The following is a 19774-nucleotide window of genomic DNA, read 5'->3' on the forward strand; positions in this document are numbered from 1 at the left end:
ACGGGGGAGGAGGCCCGCCGCCGCGGCTGCCCCGATCCCGGGGTCTCTGCCCGAGACACCCCCTCCCCCGGCCCCGGACGTCGCCGCCGCCTCCGCCGCGCAGTCACATCCCCCGAGCTCCGCCGAGGCACAGCCTCCCCCCGCCGGTGGGGGCCGCGGACAAGGGAGGGGCTCCTCAGCCACAGGACCGGGAACCGGCTCCGGCGCCGCTCAGAGACAGACACCGACCCCCGCGGCCGCCATGATGGATTACGAGCCGCTCCACAACGAGGCCAGGCCCCGCCCTCCAGCCCCGCCCCCGGCGACTTGCGAAGCCCGCCACGCGAGGCCCGGGCGACCCTGGTGCCGCCTTCTGCGGACGCCGCCGCACCTTCTGCCGTAGTCTTGGTGCGGGTTAGAGTCCAGCCCCGCACGACCTTTTAATTTGGTTCTCCTGGGTGCAAGGTGAGCGGTAAGGAAGCGCCCGCCTCCTCCGCACTGCCATTGGTCCCCGGGAATCCGGGCCCCTCTTCCATCCCATTGGCCAGTGAGAGCAGCTGGACCGGCCCTGACAGCCAACCGCCTTCGGCGCGGCCGCGGGGCGTGCCGGGAGCTGTGGTCCGCTGGGCGCCCGGCCCCCGCACAGACTCGGCCGGCCCTCGGCTCTCCGCTCCAGCGCTCCTGCCCCTCCCGCCAGGGAGCCGGTGGACTCGTTGGCCTCTCCCCTGGCTGGCCAGCTCTCCGGGCGCCCGAAGCTCGGCCGAAGAGCCAGAGCGAAGGGGAAACTGCGGATTGGATTTTCCCAAAACCGGAATTGGATTACTTCCTTGAGCCTCTTTTAGGGGAGAAAATTTGGCTTGATCCTTGAAATCCAAGCTATTTGGTCCCTTTCATCCCATTCACTCCCTAAAAAGCACCAATGTTGGAACTAGAGAAGAAATCCGACATGCTGCTAGCGAATTTAATGGTTTGTTTCTTTGAGGGATCAGGAGGCTGGCTTACTATAGCAACAGCATTTGTTCTGAGGGCGTGTCAGGTGCAATCGGATGTTTGCCAGAATCTCTAAGGTAGAGTTTCGCAGGTGAACACGTATTTGCATGACATTCTTGCTTGTTAGACAACAAAATGCCCATATTAGGCTTTGCAGGCCTACAAGCTAGCTAACAACCTAAATACGCCAAACTCGTACCTGTCATAATCCATCTTCTGCGACTAAAAAGTCCTCATTCTTCACTCTCCATAGAGCAGCACCTAACTGGGATATACCCATTTCTGAGGGGACCCACTCATCACAGTGCCTCTCTACGCCCTGCAATATTGGCACTTTTCATCGACTGCATTCTCGTTTAGTACTCATGATAGCCCTGTGAGGGCTATCATGTAATATTATCCCCATTATACAGATGGGGAAACAGATTCAGAAAAGTGACTTACCCAAGGCACTTGGCTAATATGACAGGCATTACTTCAGCCCAGATTGGCCTTGCTCCAAAATACATGGTATTCCTACTATACCATCAGCCACCAAATTACTTTTCAGAAGTTTCTACTGATACCACAGGCACCACAGCTGCATTGAGTGCCAGTACATTCAGCTAAGCATTTTAGAAATATTTCTGCCACACTGAGACATGGCATTTACCATATACATATTTTTGTTAGTTGTCAATGGACCATGATTTTATTTTATATACAGTGCTGAAAATCAAACCCAGTGCCTCACACATGCTAGGTAAGTGCTCTACCATTGAGCCACCACCCCAGCCCCCCATAGCACTTACTCTTGATAATGGCACTTTGATTACTGAAGAGGAAAATATCCACTTGGAGATTCAATGGGAAACATGAAAAATTTGTGCCAGATTTAGAACTGGAATTCATAAATGCACGTCGATATAGCTTTGTGGCTCAGTGGTAGAGCACTTGCCTCGCACATATGAGGTACTGGATTTGATCCTCAGCACCATATAAAAAAATAAATAAATAAAAACCTTAGTTCTCATCTATAGTATTTTTCTTCAAACTTCAATGCCTTTGTTCCTCTTGATTTATCTGTCTTATACTGATTGCTACTCCAAATTTTTCTTTGTGCCATTTTCTACTTTTTTAAATTCCTATTCATGTTTTAATCACTTCCTCCACATCTGCATTCTTCACTCTCTGGTCTAGGTTAAAATTGGGAAATCAAATCAGAACTCTATAATATACATAGCTTACACTTAACAATTCATTTAACAAGTATTTACTGAGTACCTATTCTAAGTACTAGAATACAGCAATGGGGGGAAAAACACCTCCTTATTCTTGGGGAGCATACACGGGACAGGCAATATGCAAATAGGTAACAATTCAAATAAAAGATAACCTCAATGCTGGAAGTTAGACTTCTGGATTCATGACCTTTCAGTCAGTCCTACTTGTCCTCTGAAGGCCTGCTTTCTGATACCTCTAGGGCTTAAACGTGCTTGATTCAGTCACTCATGAACTTACTCAAGTCACCTTACTTCTCAGACTTCTTCACCTATAAGCGGGGTTCCTAGCTGTTTACTTCATAAAGTTATCATGCCAATCAGACCAGACTTTGGTTTTCCACAAAGCTGGAGATATGCTTCATGGTGGTCACAGTAGAGGTCACTACCCTTCATCTAAAGATTAGATTATCCCTAATCTCCATTCTTCACTTCCACTGTTTTGGGGGTTTCAGGAGAGCCCCAAGCCAAGACTTTTTTTTTTTTCCTAAAGATGCACTGTACTCTTTCAATCCCTATAGAATGATACTTTTAAGGACTTAAAACTAGAATCCAGAGCCCAGCAAATGACCAATGTTGAATAAATCTCTCTAAGCTCATGTTTCCATTAAAAGTGATTCAGCCGAGTCTAATTTTGTCTTCACTCTTGTAAAGCAAAACTCATTAAGCTTAAAAATTTCAGCTTATTCCATTTCTTACACCTACTGGAAATACACTTAACCAGGGCGCCCTCTAGTAGGCCATGGAAAGCAGGTAATCACCAGAAGGTGCTTTCAGACCTTGGTCAGCAGGAACTGGATGAAGAACCAGCATGGGTGAACCAGGTGAGGACAAACAAGCTTGCGGGATGCAGGCTCTGCTCTTTATCATTTCTGTCTCTCAAGTGGAAAATCTTAAAAACATGACAGGTGAGCCAACCTAATGATGCAGTGCTGCCTAAAGCTTATTCATTTGTCTGCACTTTCCTCAAAACAGGTGACACATGGGATAATGATTTTTAAAAAGTTGTCAACTGAGTTATAAAGAACCATGTTATTTAATGAAAAAGAGCCAACTGTATTTCAGAGCTGTCCAAGGCAGTGTTTGGTTGGTTACTACCACTGAAACAGCCTAGGTTTGTTTTAATAGAAGTAGGGTAGAAAGGCCTCAGATGGAAGTTATGTCTGCTGAGCCCTCCTTCAGCTAGCTGCATTTAGCTAATTGTTACCCAGAAACCAACACTAGCACACTTACAACCATCAAAAAGTAGTTCACCACACATGTGGAATAAGACAGTACTTCCATATATAATGCCTTAAAAAATGTTTCTGAAAACCTAAATCAGGGCACCATTTTTAAATAGTCATCAGAAAAACAATGGATCGGAATTCTAATATTCCTCAGTGAGAACTTCACTATCTGGTTTTTATTTTTTAACTGTAAATTATTCAAAAATGAATGTGTCACTACTTCAGTTATAGGAGGAAAACAGCTTTGCTTTTCCAATCTCCATTTTCCTCACTTACTTTTCATGTTTATCAGAGCACCCAAAAGTAAGATGGGCCCAGAACATTCATTCTATTATTGGTAATAACTTCTTATAAACCCCCCTCAAAGGCAGGACAGGTTAAGTAAGAGACCTGGTGTCAACTCCTCACCTCTCAGTGGAAGGAACATATAGTGGGAAATGAGATTCTGGCTAAGCAAAAGGTGGCTGGGTGAACTTTATTCTTCCCTGACCATGGGCCTCACTTCACCACTGTATTCTTCACCAAACACTTGAACTTCAAAGGTGGAGTGGAGACCAGAACACACTACTTAGGGGTCAGGGATGCTGTGTTTTCTAATGGGGTAATTTCAGGGGGCTTCGTGCCTTGTGAATGATGGTGAGTGGAAGACAAAGGATTCACCCAATTGTTCCAGGAGCCATTCGCCTCAACAGGATAAAAGACCTGAAACTACCTCTTTGCACTGGGACCCGGCCTGTCCAGCAATGTTCAGTTCCCGCCAGGCTGTCTCATAACAAGAGAGAGCAAGCTCAGGAGCTCTCCAGCCCCTCAACTGCAATGCAGATGAGTAACGAGTCTGTGGATCCTCCCTGGGCCACATGTGGGGACCTCACAGTGACTTGGCCCACCTTCAAGAGCCTCTCCTCATCCTTCCTGTTCTAAAAGCCTCTGGCGTGTTTCCAGCACAATCTCCTCCATGACTTCTGGCTTTAAGATGTCTTTGATCTGAGAAAGACAGAAAAAAGGTATGTGTTTTCAAAAGAAGCTAACCATTAAGCAGACCATCAAGCCATCCAAAACACGGGAACTAAGCATGGTTAACATAAAACTTCTGCACTCTGTTCCTTTACCAGAAACTCACTTGGTGCTATGGAATGTGATCTGCCAGAAGCAGCTTAAGAAATCAAGACTCCCTGGGACATGAGTGACAACGACAAAAATATTCTGACATTCACTTAAAAGATGAGTGCAGAAGCACAGGCCTATAATCCCAGCAACTCGGGAGGCTGAGGCCCTGAGCAACTGAACACGGCACTGTTTCAAAATTAAAAAGGGCTGGGGATGTAGCTCAGTGGTAAAGCGTCCTTGGGTTCAATTTCCAGTACCAAAAAAAAAAAAAAAGGTTAAGATTTGGGATGGGCAAGATGAAGTCAAGAGGATAGAGGTTTACTATCATAAGAGAGCCTCACCTGGCACCTCCATTCCAAACTCTTAGCCAGACATTAGATATGGAAGATATTGCCAGTGTCTTTTTTTCATACCAGGGATTGAGCCAAGGAGCACTTAACCACTGAGCCACATTCCCAACCCTTTTTTAATTTCTTATTTTGAGACAGAGTCTCACTAAGTTGCTTAGAGCCTTAAGAGGGATCTGCCAGACACTCAGTAAGGCTGCCCCCCAGACCAGTCCTTACTGATGAGCATGGTAGAAGCACTGGGGACACTGAGGAAGCACCGTTGCAGCTCTCAGAGGAGTGAGGAAAAACGGAGCTCCAGTGGAGTACCTGATGCGAAAGGGATGCTTCATAGCAATACAGGATACTGGTGTCATACAGCATCATCCTCTGAGTTACCAAGGAGACAATGCAGTTCCGGAGCCGTGATATCACCTCTCGATCAGCAAGGGAGACAGGCTACAAGGGGTAAAAGAGGAAGTAAAGGGAAATACAAATTGGACCAAAACAGTGAAAAGTCCCAGTAAATTAGCAGAAAGGAGATCATGCGTGACTCAGCATTGCTCTGGGACTCCCCCAAGGAAGACGAAGAATGTGGCTTCTTTAATGGTTCTTTAGCTGTTACCCTGCACCTTTGCCCTATCACCCAGCAAAGATCAAACCAGTCATTGAATCTATCTCTTCAGAAAAGAGAAGTTAATTCAATGTTATGAACTGAATTTCCTAAATGGAAACTCAAACTCAGTCTTCAGCAATAACATGCAGTCATGCACTGTACAGTGACACTTCAGTCATCAACAGATCGCATATGACAGTCTCCCAAGATTAAACCACCTGGTAGTGCTGGAGCCATCTTAGTTTATAAGTACACAGTACAATGTTCCGACAATGACAGTCACCTAACACTGCATTTCTCAGAACAAAACACCATAGCTAAGCAGCATAAGAGTAATTTAAAAAGCAACAAAGCCAGGCGTGGTGGCACACACCTGTATTCTTAGCAACTCAGGAGGCTGAGGCAGGAGGATTGCAAGTTCAAAGCCAGCCTGAACAATTTAGCAAGACCATGTCTCAAAATAAAAAAATAAAAAGGCTGGAGAGGTAGCTCAGTGGGAAAGCGCCCAATACCACCCTAAAAAATAAGGCAATGAACTCTGCCACAAAAAACACAGCAGAGACCAAGCGTCCTCACCACCAACAGCAGCAATACGCTCACTCACCTCCAGGTTTGCAGTGAAGCCCCCTGCGTCCTCATCCTTGTGCTCAGGGGTTGGGTAGATCCAGATGAAGCCATTGTTACCCAGAATCACTGAGGCACCACACGGCAAGTCATGGAAGTGAGTCTTCTGCCGTTTCACCAGGGAGGGGGAAACCTGGACCAAAACACCCTGACCTAGCTAAAGAAAAAGATCACAGGGTAGGTCACTGTAGACCATCAGTGAGATGACTGAAAACAGATTACAGAACATACATCCCTGTTACATCCCGGTCTGCATCCTTCATTAATAACTGCGGTCCTCTACGTGTATATACAGAGGCTATTTATATATTCCAAAGAAAGTAACTATTGATACTCTGTCACTTCCTTTTGTAGCAATCATCACATTCTAGTCTGGGGCAGGTGTGCTGGTTAAAGAAGCTAGAGCTGACTGGGATGCACTGAAGTCCCCCATTGCCCAGGACACTGTCCTGTTCCATGGCTCTAGCTTGATTCCAAACACCCATCCTGCCCATGAGATGTGCACCACTGAAGAGCTGGGTACAAACCCATGCCTGGTCCTGGCAGGCCAGCTCCAGATCCACATTCTGCAGCACACAGGCTTGTACAGGGTCCATCTCCTACTTCACGTACATGAGTGTGGGTGTCCAGACACATTAAGGGAAAGGGTTTTTCCTCCACTCAGAACCTGAACAGGTTCACCCAGATAAAGCCAAGAGACTTAATAAATCATAATGCATTTTAGGAAGTATGCATATGCTATCTCCAGGTGCAGTGGCAGACACCTATATCCCAGTGGTTTGGGAAACTAAGACACAAAGATCACAAGTTCAAAACCAGCCTTAGCAACTTAGCAAAACCCTGTCTCAAAAAATAAAAAGGACTGGAAATGTAGCTCAGGGATAAACTGTCCCTGGGTCAAATCCCCAGTATCCCAAAAAGTAAATAAAATAAACAATAGCTTCAAAAAAGTAACCTCATGCTGGGCATAGTAGTACATGCCTGCCTGTGACCCTAGGAGGGAGGTTCAAGTCTGAGGCCAGCCTCAGCAACTTAGTGAGACCTTGTGTCAAAATAAAAAATAAAAGGGCTCCAACTGTAACTCAGTGGTGGAGCATCCTGGGTTCAATCCCCACCCACTACCACAAATTATTGCAAAATAATAAATAATGTAGTCACATGTAAGAAAAATCATGAATTTCATTTAGAGGGTCTATATAGAAGAAAAGCAGTAAAAATCCCTTTATTTGCTATCAGTGACATCCACTTCACTGCCTGGACTACTAGGTGCTGAGACCGCCCCTGTGCTGCAGGCTTCAGTCTCCCTTTGTTCTACAGACAGCCTCTTGGCCTGGCCCCAGTGCCACATTGCAGCATCCCTCAGAGGGGCAGAAGGGCTCTTTGGGTGGAAGAGGATAAAAGTCACCACCCTTGGGCTGGGGATGTGGCTCAAGCGGTAGCGCGCTTGCCTGGCACGCGTGCGGCCCGGGTTCGATCCTCAGCACCACATACAAAGATGTTGTGTCTGCCGAAAACTAAAAAATAAATATTTAAAAAAAAAAAATTCTCTCTCTTTAAAAAAAAAGTCACCAACCTTTACAATGCCCCCAACCAATGAAAACCATCTTCTTCCCATGGAGCTCTGGGAACACCAGCAGAATATGGGATGCTAGTGGCTAGTGCATAATTACCTAGATTGGTTTGTTGGTTTGTTTTGTGTTTTGCAGTGCTAGAGATCAAACCCAGGACCTCACTTATACTATACAAAAGCACTCTACCACTGAGCTACACCCCCAGCCCCACCACCAGCGTTCTTTAGGTCAGCATGTCAGGGAGCTACAGAGATTTGGAAATGGATCTGAAGTCTCAGTCAGCTAACAGGAACGGCAAGAGCCTGGCTTACCTTTCCATATTTCAGGCTCCTCGTATGCAGAGAGACAGCTCCATCAGAGAACACTGCCTGGACCTCAGCCTAGCCAGGGTAATCAAGGAACAAACAGAAGCCTCAGCTGCCCACTTTCATGTCACTGGTCTCCCTGGCCCCATGCCTCAATCTTTCCCTCCTATCACCAATAGTCCACCTCAGCTGTCTTGTTGAACCTAGAGGACTTCAATGTGACCTCACTTTCCTCTTGGCTGACGAGAACAAGAGTTATCTTGATATGAACAATATTTTTTTCAATTCCCCAAGATAAAAGTTAACACTAATAAGAAAACTTAAGGGGCTGGGGTTGTAGTTCAATGGTAGAGTGCTCTAGCTCATGTGAGGCCCTGGGTTTGATCCTCAGCACCACGTAAAAATAAATAAGCAAATGTATTGTGTTCATCTATAATAAAAAAATAAAGAAAGAAAGAAAACTTGAGTCTAGTATAGCATGGGCATCATGAGTTACAAGACCCAAAGAAATGAGCTGGCAGCAGGTATAAACAAGAGTTGGGAAAGACAGAGAAGCACCTCAGCAGACTTGACCCAGGACTCAGACCCCTGCAAGGATTCTAAGTTCCTCTGTCACAAGCAACATAAGCCCCACTGGGTGAAACACAAGGTACAGGATACACTGATAAGATCCCCTTCCTGCAAGAAACCTCTCATTGCAAGCTCATCTTCTGCAGATCTTCTCCTCTGAAATACACAAAGAAACAACCTGGTTACTTAAGCCAGATCCTGAGAAAGATCTCTCTCCATTGCTTCTTTCTCTTTCACTTCCTCTTGAGATCATTGAAGCCAACATGAGACTCAAACTCTAAGAACCATAGTAAGAGGAGGTAACTCAAGCCACTGGAGGGGAACAAGGGTGACATCATGATTCCCAGCTCCACTTCTCCTTCCTGCTTCCTTCTCCATCCTCTGAGTAACATTAAAGTTTCTTGTCTGATCTGTGAAACCCTCCCAAACTCGCCCAGCCTACTGCTTCCACTCAACCTCCATGATAGCTCCTGAGCTCCAGCAAGGCCTGAATATCTCCTGCTCGGCTGACTCTGCCCACACATTTCCTGTCACTCAGATTCCCTAAGCTCATTAAATTCTCTCCATCCTTCAAGGTGTAAGGCTAGTCCTTCCTGTGAGCTTCTCTCACTGGATTAATAACTCTGTACCACATCCTGCCAGGTGTGTGGGTCAGACCTCTCACACCCACACTCTTTAAGGAACTCAATTGTACTCCTTTTACCCTCCATCCTCCACAGGACCAGTGTGGTGAGCCTCCCTGTAAACTACGCTGGACTGACTGTGGTATTGTACAAAAGGCTGCAGCTTAGTGACTGAGATGTCTGAAATTAACCAAATGCCCTTTGATTCACAAAAACTAATCTAAAAACAACTTTACAAGGAATACCTTCACTGCAAAGCTAATACACCCAGAAAAATTATTAGCACCAAGATTTAAAAGCTTCTCTCTCCAGCCATCTCTTAGGATCCCACCCCATGGATGTTTCTGACTCTACCACAGACCAGTTGTTGCCTGTGTTGTAAGACCTGGGCCACCCTACACATGTGCCCAGGCAGCAAACTTCACAACAGAGCTCAGCGTTCAGCAAAGTTCTCCAGTGGGGCAAAAGACACCACAGCTCTCACAAGCCAACTGCACACCTCCAGGACCCAGCTGCAGCCCTTACCAGCTCTCCTCCAGGAAGATTCATGGATGAGAGAAGCAAAACTGAATCCAGCCTGGAGTTGGTCTCCACCTTCCACCTCTTCTGTTGAACCTACAAAAAAAGTTCCACACCTGGACACATACTCCAAGGGCAAGAGCTAGCCTCATAAGTGACCAATAATCCCAAATCTAACAAGCCACAGGTCACACGACAGCCAAATGCATTCACTACCCGACTCCTTAAATCACCAGCTGGCCTTCACTCTGATAAACTTTACCTCTGTGATTCTCCCCACTACAATGTCTCCTACTTCACCATTATACCTGAAAGATAAAACAAAAGGTCATTCATCAATAAACAGATTTTCACACAAGACTAAGCACCCTTTGAGATTCTGGTTAAACAAGGATGAGAGATTTGATTACGGGCCACATTTAGCAAATCCATAAATTATTATTTTCAGGAATTAATAACCGCAAATATCCCCACATATATAAATCTCCATTGACTATCCTTAAACAAACCACTCGTTGGAAATAGTTCTGTTTGCCTAAGATCCCTATTTTGTTGGGTTACATGGCAGAGGAAAGCAAGGCATATTTTCCTGTAGAACAAAGGTGGGTTCTGCATTGGCCAAAGGAGGAGAAAGGAGATTTGAAAACAGGTCACTATCTGAAGGGCCCCATGCTCTCCATCTCCCCAGCCGCTGCCTGCACAACTCAGTCCTCTTTGCAATTTCCTCATCCTAGATTGTAAAGATGAAGTGCTCCAAACTAAGGCCCAGGCCTTAGATCACTTCTTATTTACTCAAGGTGAGCTCATCCAATGTAATGGTTTTAAAATACCCCTAAGAACCATAACACACCCCTGCATCCCAGATTCTATTCAACTGCTAGTTACCCACCATCACCACTTAGACACCTCATGGACATTTTCAAAGATAGCAAGGCTAAAACATGCTTTCTAGCGGTCCACTCCCCTCTTCCATAGCAAGCTGCTCCCCTCCCAGTCATTCCCAGCTCAGTAAACAGTGGTTCTGTACCTCAGGTTGCTCAGGCCTAAATCCTTGGAGAGTCATCCTTGATTTTTCTGTTTCTCACACTGATACATCCAGCAGCAAATTCTGCTGACTCTACCCTTAAAATGTATCCAAGAAATAAAGGGCATCTGAATGGAAAAGGAAGATGTAAAACCATCTCCATTCCCAGATGACACTTGGTCCTAAAAACAGGTAATCCCAAAGAACTGGGATCCAATACCCTTTCATGATAAAACTAAACCTCAGAAAACAAATACATGCAGAATCTAATCACAACTCCCCACTTTTTGATATTCTAATCCGAGTTGTCCTCACTTTAGATGATAAGTATGATCCCCTACTCCATCTTCCTAAATCCCTTCCTATCCCCCTTCAATGTCCCCATAGCAGCCAGAGTGATCTGATTAAAACCTAAGTCAAGCTGGGTGCATACCTGTAGTTCCAGATACTCTGAAGGTGGGTGAACTGCTTGAGCCTACAAATTCAAAACCAGCCTGGGTAACAAAGCAAGACCCTGTCTCAAAGAACCTAGGTCAGATCAGAACTCTCCTCAGCTGCACCCCTTCCAGTGGCTTCCCAGAGTGGAAGATTAAAAGATTAAATGACCACCAGGCAGGTCAACCTTGCATTCCCCTCAGTCCCTGCTTTCCTCCTTGTTCATTCGGTTCCAACCCCACTGGCTTCCCTTTTGGGAAGGCTTTATTGACCACTTACAACTATGCAGCCCTGTGCTAATACTTTAAATGTACCGTCTCACTGAATTCTCAGAAAAATCCTTTTGTAGGTCATGCTATTATTTCTTATCTTTACATTGCAAGGCTTGGAGAGGTCAGATGACATAGAGAAACCTTTGAAGCCTGCATTAATCTCTACTACCATTCTTATAGTCACATTGAAAACTGCAGATCTGTAGCAGCGTAGGGTGAGTGAGTGGCGCTTGGAAGATAAGGGGTGGCAGAAAAGACCTAGTTGTACAGTATGGATGCTGCAACAAATACACACCTTCTGTTCTCACCTGGTGTTCAGAGCTTTCACACAGATCAACTTGTTTACTCTCTCCACAGAGCCAGCCACAGATGCAATAAGTTTCTCTTCTCCCATATATGTTCCATGGCCCCTGTTGCAAGACAAGGAAACAAAGAAAGTATACCAGTTTAACACCTGAAGTGATCTCTCCCCTCAAGAACAATGTGTCCAACAGGCTCCTCCTGGCCCAGAGCCTCCAGAAAGCTACCTGGACATCTGCACCTTACATGTGCTCAGCTGTCACCTTCTCCAGCAGGCTTACCTTCACTACCCCATTTAAAATATACTGCCACCATCCCACCAAATTCCCAGCCTCATTCCACTCACTTTTCCCCCCACTGCATCTATCACCAAACATTCTGAATAACTAACTTGATGCATTTATTGTTTATTATCTGTCTCTCCCTGTTAGAACATAAGACTCCACGAGGACAGCGGTTTTTTCCACTTTGTTCACTATTACCCCAACCACACAGAACATAAATGTATGTTGAACATATGAGGAAATGAATCCCAAGAATTTCTAAAACTAAAAGTTTAAAGGCAATGCTATAAATGAGGTACCCCTCCTTATATATTCATGATGTAAAGGTAGGTTTTGTTTCTTTTCTTACATTGCTATTTCATTTAATCCTCACTACCCTACTAAATAGTTACTGTTATCAATATCTTACAGAAACTCAGGTTGGAGAGGTAACACCACGGGAACCGGCTGCTGACTCAAGAGCCTGCCCTCCCAACTACCACACGCAAAGTCGGTGTAGTTGGGTGCAGCTAGCACCGAGTATCTGTCCGCCCCAAGCCCAAACAATTACTGATTCCAAAGCAAAAACCCCGGCTCCGAGGTGTCACTGAAGGGGCAGTCCAGGCCAGGAGGGCCCAAAGTTCCCTCAGACAGGGACACTGTAGGGGGCCCTGCTCCGAATCTTCCCCATTCCCCTCTCCTGATGAAGGCTCGAAGATCTGGTCTCCAGGCAGAGGATCCCAAAGTCATGGCCGCCAGAGCTCGGGAGGAGGGCTGGGGGCTGAGGCTACTCAGGCCGGGACACACAAGATGCAGAGAGTAAGGAGCACGAGGTTCGGAAACCAGGTGACTGGGATGCTCCGGAGCGGCACCGCGAGAGGGTTCCACGTGCCGGGACGGGAGGCCACGTGCAGAGCCCTGCTGCAGCCCCGGACCCCCAAGTCCCCACGTACCGCATGAAGCCCGTGTCCGTGGTGATCGTGTCCCCCGGCACCACCAGGTGTTTCTTAGTATCGCGACCAAGGCTCTCACTGAGGGGCTTGCGAGCTACCGGGAGCCTCATCTCCATCGCCATCTTGGCGCCAATGATTTGCGCAGGCGCAGCTCGGTCGCGAGCCGCAATACTCCGCTCCGCTATTCCCTCGGACGCTCAGAGGGGCGGGGCTTCACGGCTGTGGCAAATGGGAATACACGTTCGGGCGGCCATGTTGACTATTGGCCACTTCAGGTTAACTTGAAGGGAATCAGGGAGCCGAGTTGCCATGTTTACTACTGGCAAGGAAGTACCTGTAGAATTAAAAAAAATAAAATAAAATCTCAGATTAGGTGACGTATGAGTTTTTACCCACACTGTCTCACATCCATCGTCCTATGTATTGTTTGCCAGGGTTAGAGATTATTGAGAAATAGTCTTCTGAGTTTTCCGACAACTCCGTTGCTATATTCTGATACAGGAAGGCTCTAGAGGACCGGGAGGTGGGACCTACCGAAAACACCCTCTGAACCGAAAGCCCATTGCACAACCATTCCGAGTAGCCCCGTTGTCCGCATTCCAGCCACCCGTGGGTGTTCAGCCGTCGCCGACACCCCCCGACAGCGCTCCGATCCCTCTCACTGCGCTGTCCTTTGCTAACGACCTCTCCGGAGTGAGCCGGCTTACTCCAACGTGGTGTAAGAAGGTCGGCCAGATCCTGCGAGGCAGGTGCATGAGTGGGGAGGGTAACCCTTGCTTGCATTTACTCACACAGCAATCGGGGCGCTTTCCGTGCTCGCAGCACCCTTCAGGATTCAGCGTGGAAGTGCACATGTCCCTGGCTTCATCTGCGGCTCCTATTTAGCAGGAAAGATCCTCTGGTTCCTTCTCCTGGCCTCTTACTATCCTCTGCCTTCCCCTTCCCTGCAAGGTTTACAGAAAACTGAACTTCAACCTCAGGGGATCGGAGAGATTTCTCTCCAGGGACTCTAAAGAGGATTAAACGAAACAGCTTGCATGAGCCACACACTCCCACGCTGAGGACAGGAAATCAGGCACATCAAGCCCATCATGTCCTGAAGATTCATCAGACCAATAAATCTCCACAAGGACAGCATTTCCTTCACCTAAGCAAGGCTCACAACTACACTTGTGAAGAAAGCCAACCCTGCCAGGCAGTAGACGACATAAATGCTAGTGCCCGAGTGAGCAGACACACCATCCTTCCCTGTCTAGAAGACAGTAGAGCCAAGAAAGTGCAAGAACCACCCATCTGTTGCGTCTGGCTATGGCCATAAGAGGGCGATAGTGTCCTTTGAACCAACACAGGCCTGGCAATTCAAGGAATGAGGGGTGTAGTCCTGGAATCATCCCAGAGAGAGAGATTTAACCTTAACCCCTCCCACAGCACTCACATTCCCGAGCCTATCACGAAGCATTGTGATAGGCATTGTGGATAGGCATGGTGGATACCTGTTTATCCTGGAGGCAATGGAGCCCCCCCTCCAAAGGACTAGAATTCATAGTGGCCTGATGCTTGTTCCAACCACTCCTGCGTTCCCCCAAAGCCTGCACCTTTACCAAACGTGTCCTGGGTGCCTTGCTGGCCCTTTGCTGAGTGCTTTACAAACATGGGGTTATTTATTCCTCAAAGTTGACCCCTCTAGAAGGCACATCTGGCTATTCTTGATGATAGTTTGGGTCCCCTGAGTTCCTAAAACAAACTTGCACCTAGGACTAGAATCCAAGACTCTGGATTCCCCACCACTACCACCACCACACACACACAACTCATCCCTGCTTCACCATGCAGAGGAGTGGGCACCAGAAACAGCTGGACCACCCTGGGTGATTTGTGAAGCATACAGATTTCTAAGGCCAGATTCAGGTATTGCGGCTCTGCAAAGGTAGGGTTCAGAAGTCTGTGTGTGTTTCAACACTCGGTGTGATTTCAATGACAGGTAAGGTCCAACGTCCACCAATTCCTCCCAGATCTGTGTGCCTCCACAAGCTGATCGAAGTTGCCTTTCACCAGGACAACTCTAACAACCTCCTCTCTTACCTCCCTAACTTTGCATTACACACACACACACACACACACACACCACAGCAACTAAAGGGAGCTTTTAAAAACAGATCACATTAAATCACTTCCCTGCTTAAAACACTTCTGGCAACTTCCCTTTACACTAAGAATAAAATCCAAACTCATCACTGAGGCCCCTGCCTGTCTCTGACTTCACTCTCCTCCTGAACCGTTGCCATGACTCACTGGGTTGCGGCCAGATCCATGGGCCTTCCCTTGGTCCCTTGAACAACACACTCATCACCACCCCAGGATCAGTTTGCTTTTGGCTCTTTCTCCCAGGTCTTTGTGTGGTCAATACCTTCTCCTCACTCATACCTTGTTCAAATATTCCCTCCCCAGAGAAGAAGTCCCTGGCTTCCTTATCTGGAAAACACTCCAATCCCTTCTTGACCCTGTTGTATTTCACATCACTGGGGTTCTCTTGTTTACCTGTTTGTTTATAACAATCTCCCAAACCCCTCCTCCCATCAGAAATAGGGACCATTCCTGAAACCAGGACTTAGACTATTTGGTTCAGCCCTAAATATCACATAAGGCAGAGAGAGAGCAGCCATAAAATATTTGTTGGAAAAATAAGATATATTAAGAAAACATGTTTGTTTATTTATTTGCTCATCTGTCTCCTCCACAGGTGGTAAGCCCCATGAATATCCAGGCTTGGTCTATTTGGTTTGCTGGCCAGTCTCCTGAACTGTACTTGATTTATGGTAGATGTTTGTATTAACCATGCCTTTGGTTTTTCATATTCTGGGAGCCTTACTGACCTTGCAGGATTACCCCTCCCAGAGTTAACCCATTGCTAGGGACAGTAAAGATTCACCCTAGAGCATGTGTTTCCAGTGAAGCCCATTAGTGCAGAACCCACATCCATAACACCTCCTTTATTGGGCTCTCTCACTTGGGGCCACTATCCCCTGCCCCAGGGCCAGGTGACAGATAGCTAGGGACAGCCTCTTTGCCCCCAGAGCCTGTGGAAATTATCCAAACTAGCCAATCCTAAGCCTGCTCATCCTGCCTTGCCCATTCCTTCCCATGGAAAGCACCAAGATGGCTCTCACCCACATTCTCCCCTGGCTCCCTCTGCTTCCTGACCAGCCCCAGTGTTTCTCCATGTGGGCCTGCATGTTCTGCCTCCTGTTTCTAGGGACATCTGGGTTATAACCAAGTGCTTTCTTCGTGACAGTCATTTTCATGCCTGCCTGTCTACAATTAATTGAAACAAATCCTGGGGACCCTTAAAACAGCCTTCAATAAATATTTGTTGAATGAATGAATAAATTTATTCAACAGATGTTTGCTGGGCACCCACTATGTACTGTGGGGTCACAGAGCTGGGTCATTTGCTACCCCAGCTGTCAGGGTGTTAAGATATTCAGAGAGGGGAAAGGAAGTGGGGGCGGGCAGAAAAGCTGCTATGACACTTGTCACTCACCAAAGGTAGCATTATATTAACAACAGCTCCCATTTATTATTTACTATGTGGAGAGCCATGTACTTTATTCATTTATATACATTATCCTGTCTAATCCTCATGATATCCTTAGGAATTAAGCATCATCCCACTTTCCATCTGAGAAGCGTGAGGCACACAGATGTTAATTGTCTTGCCTAAGGTCACATGGCTAATGAATGGCAGAGCAGAGTTTCAAACCCACATCTTTGGCCTCTATTTAGGATCTTCTGTCACTAGAGGTCCTAAACCATGCAATAACGCAAGGGGGGAAAAAGGCATCCCAATGGGAAGGAAAGAGGCAAAAGCATGCTTGATTATTTATTCACAGACAATATGATCAGGTACAAAGCCCTAAGGAACATACAAGGACTCATGATGAATACCTGAGTCTTGCTAAATTGGAGGATACAAGGGCATTATACGCTGCTTCCTTGTGGGATATGCAGAAAGCACTTTGGACTGAATCTTCAGACTGACTAGGAGGTGTTGTGGACAGACGGCTTCTGGAGTTAGACACCAGAGGTGAAACCTTGCTTGGCCATTCAGTGACTGAGTGCCAGGACATATGACTTATCCCTCCATGTCTCAATTTTCTTTTATTTCACATGGACATTAAATAAAAATGCATCCAGGAGAAAAGTGGGACAGTGGTAGTGCATGGGTATGTGGAGATCATTCACAGAATACATGTGTTTAAACACTATGCACAGAAATTGCTTCAAAGATTTGCCTGCCTTTGTCTGGAGGCCAGAGTTCTGCACTCCAGAAAGGCGCTTAAGGCTTCTGCTCGAATGCACAGCCCTCCTTCCAGTTTGAAGGCTCCTCAGAACCACGGTTCACAGCTTCTCATTCTTGTGTCCCAAATGCAAGCCCTGGCACACATAGCAGTACTCCTCTGGGCAGGCAGATCAGTCAGCATCCCTGAGGCATGGGATTGCAATTATGGCATATTGCCACCAGGTGGGTTCTGGAGCCTGGGCATGAACAAATTATCTATAAAGAACAAATTAGATTTTTGTTCAAAAGGCCCATTGCCTTCTTTGCCATCTGACTCCTGCAGGCCTTTCTTTAGGACTCTAGCATTACTTGCTGGGAGACCAACATGTGGGCCAGGAGGAAAGGGGACTCTGGACACATAAGATTTGATCTAGGGAACAAGAGAGCTGGGTGGGTACTGAAGTGCAAGAAGGGTAATGTAGGGTCCACCAGAGGCGTTGGAATCCTTCAAAGGGGAGGCAAGGTTTGGGAGGGACGAGGGGAACCAAGGGTGACTCCTGCTGCTGAGCATAGGGAGCAAACCCATGATGGTATCTGCCTGTAGGCTTCTCTGCTTGTGCCCCTCCTCCAGGGTGCAAGATTAATCTCCCAAAGCTTTGGGAGGATTTGGGGCATACCCTCTGAACTTCCAAACAGGGACAGCCTCTGTGTGCTAGTGTGAATTCCCAAGCATCTGCAGGTGTGTGCAGCTATTCAGCAAGTGCACAAGTGAACAAGGAAGCAGAGAAGCATGCCCATGAGAAGCTTGACCACACCGTCGGTTGGAAGGGTGGCACACGCTGGAGAACAGACTCAGACTCACACTATCCAGCCTGCACACTCTCACTGACCAGGAAGTCCTGGATAGGAGAGCTGTGTCTAGCCCTATGTTGTCCATGAAGTCTCTCAGACCTAACCTGACAGCCTTCCTGCTCCCTGGTCTTCTTTTAAGTGGCTCTGATGCCGGGCACTTGGAAAGTCTAGGCGTTGGGAGGGCACTTGGTGGTCATTTTGGTCCACCCCATTGGTTCTCTGAACCCCTTCAATTTGGTCATAAAAATTTTAAAAAAAAAGTGTTTGGGAAAATAGTAAATGAGGTGAGTCAGCTGGAAGCCAAGAGAAATCTGCCAGGTCCCTTCTACGACTTCCAGATGTGCACTGGGGCCCTTCTCTTTGGGCTTTGCCCCTAGTGTGACACCAAGAGCACAATGGTGGATTACAGCCCCAGTAAGTGGAACAACCTCACCAACCCCCTTTCCAGCCTCTGAGCACTTTCTATATTTCCTTCTCATGAAGACAGAAGTAACCACCCACTCAGATGCCAGGTGATAAATGTTCCAAGTAATTTTTATTTTAGAATACAAGAGAGGTACAAATGTATTTACAGTTGTACATATACAATCAAATAATATATATCACAGTTTGTAAATATCATTTTAAGATAAATATTTACAAAGTTAAAGTGACCATTTTCTGGAATTAGAACACGGTTTATTGAAAACTCTATACACTTTATACTTTTTATTAATATTATTATAGGGTTTTTTTTTGTTTTGTTTTGTTTTTTTTTTTTTTTTTTAATTTTACAAAACCCCCTACGGGAATTCTGCAAGGTGTGAGACGACACCAGAGGGCGCCCACGGCCAGAGCTGGAGAAAACATGGGCAGGTAGCAGGGAAAGTGTGGGCAGGCGGTGCGCAACCCCTGGGATCCATCGCAGCTCAGAACTGCTTCACCCGCAGAGAAGTCAACCTAGTCAACGCAGTCTTGCCCTGCTCTTGCTGGACGTGCGCGAAGGGGTAAGGATGTGGGTACCTCTCCTTTCCCAAGCTTGACATCAGAGCTGAACAGGAGGCTGGTCCAATTCCCTCATTTTACAGATGGGGAAATTGAGGCCCAAAGAGGGCAGGGTCTTGTCTCGCGTGGATTCGCAGTGCCTGCACTCTTATCCCGCTTATACACTGCAAAGTATTCGTGCCTCATTCATCCCCAGGAGCCACGTTCGGGATAAGGTGGCCTACAGGAAAGAAGGGCCCAGAAATCTCAGATCTCTCCGGGTCACTGCTGGCTGCTCCCAGGCCCCAATAGCTTCCAAATCTCAAGATTGTGTCTTTGACTCAGGACACCCCAGGACCCCGATCCCAGAAGGCAGAGATGGTGGCTCTCCCTTCACTCCGAAGCGTGGGGCTCTGTGTGAGGATGGTGGGAGCTGAGTGCCCTCCGAGATCTTCGGTCCTCTCTCCTGCCACCCACCAGAGCGATGCCCGCTTGGACTGACCACAGAAGGGACTCCGGGGTGAGGCCGGGCATGGAGACCCCTCCCAAGAGGAGGCGCGGCCAAGCAACCAACACCAGCCAAGTGGCCTGGAAAAGGGACGTCGCCCCTCACGTCCTCATTGAGAAACTGGGCGAAGAGTGTTCCGGGGGTCATTTCTGGGGCGCAGCTACGGCGGGCGAAGACGTGCCCGCGGCGGCGTACGGCGAGGGGGTC

General features: G+C 47.1%; 2 protein-coding genes across 4 annotated transcripts in view; both read right to left on the bottom strand.

The window, feature by feature from the left end:
* Abl1 (ABL proto-oncogene 1, non-receptor tyrosine kinase) overlaps positions 1 to 474 on the bottom strand; it is a 121711-nt gene extending 121237 nt beyond the window's left edge. Inside the window, exon 1 of the mRNA XM_015497430.2 lies at positions 371 to 474. The gene's annotated coding sequence lies outside the window, so the exon portion shown is untranslated. The remainder of the gene's footprint in view (positions 1 to 370) is intronic.
* A 3124-nt stretch (positions 475 to 3598) lies between these two features.
* Exosc2 (exosome component 2) lies at positions 3599 to 14294 on the bottom strand. Of its 3 annotated transcripts, XM_048812883.1 has the most exons (11): positions 14205 to 14294; positions 13757 to 13909; positions 12966 to 13299; positions 11758 to 11859; positions 9981 to 10026; positions 9725 to 9814; positions 8667 to 8732; positions 8013 to 8081; positions 6111 to 6287; positions 5131 to 5349; positions 3599 to 4441 (listed from the first exon to the last, which is right to left on the bottom strand). In XM_048812883.1, exons 3-11 carry the CDS (start codon positions 13085 to 13087, stop codon positions 4361 to 4363), a joined length of 972 nt encoding a protein of 323 aa, XP_048668840.1. In that variant the 5' UTR covers positions 13088 to 13299; positions 13757 to 13909; positions 14205 to 14294; the 3' UTR covers positions 3599 to 4360. The 3 variants fall into 3 exon arrangements, with proteins under 3 accessions (XP_048668840.1, XP_015352918.1, XP_048668841.1); XM_015497432.2 differs by lacking the exon at positions 14205 to 14294 and having other exon boundaries at positions 5221 to 5349; positions 13757 to 14146; XM_048812884.1 differs by lacking the exons at positions 13757 to 13909; positions 14205 to 14294 and adding an exon at positions 13500 to 13516.
* Positions 14295 to 19774: the final 5480 nt, after the last annotated feature.

The sequence above is a fragment of the Marmota marmota genome, unplaced genomic scaffold (assembly GCF_001458135.2).
Source record: "Marmota marmota marmota unplaced genomic scaffold, marMar, whole genome shotgun sequence".
NCBI lineage: Eukaryota > Metazoa > Chordata > Mammalia > Rodentia > Sciuridae > Marmota > Marmota marmota.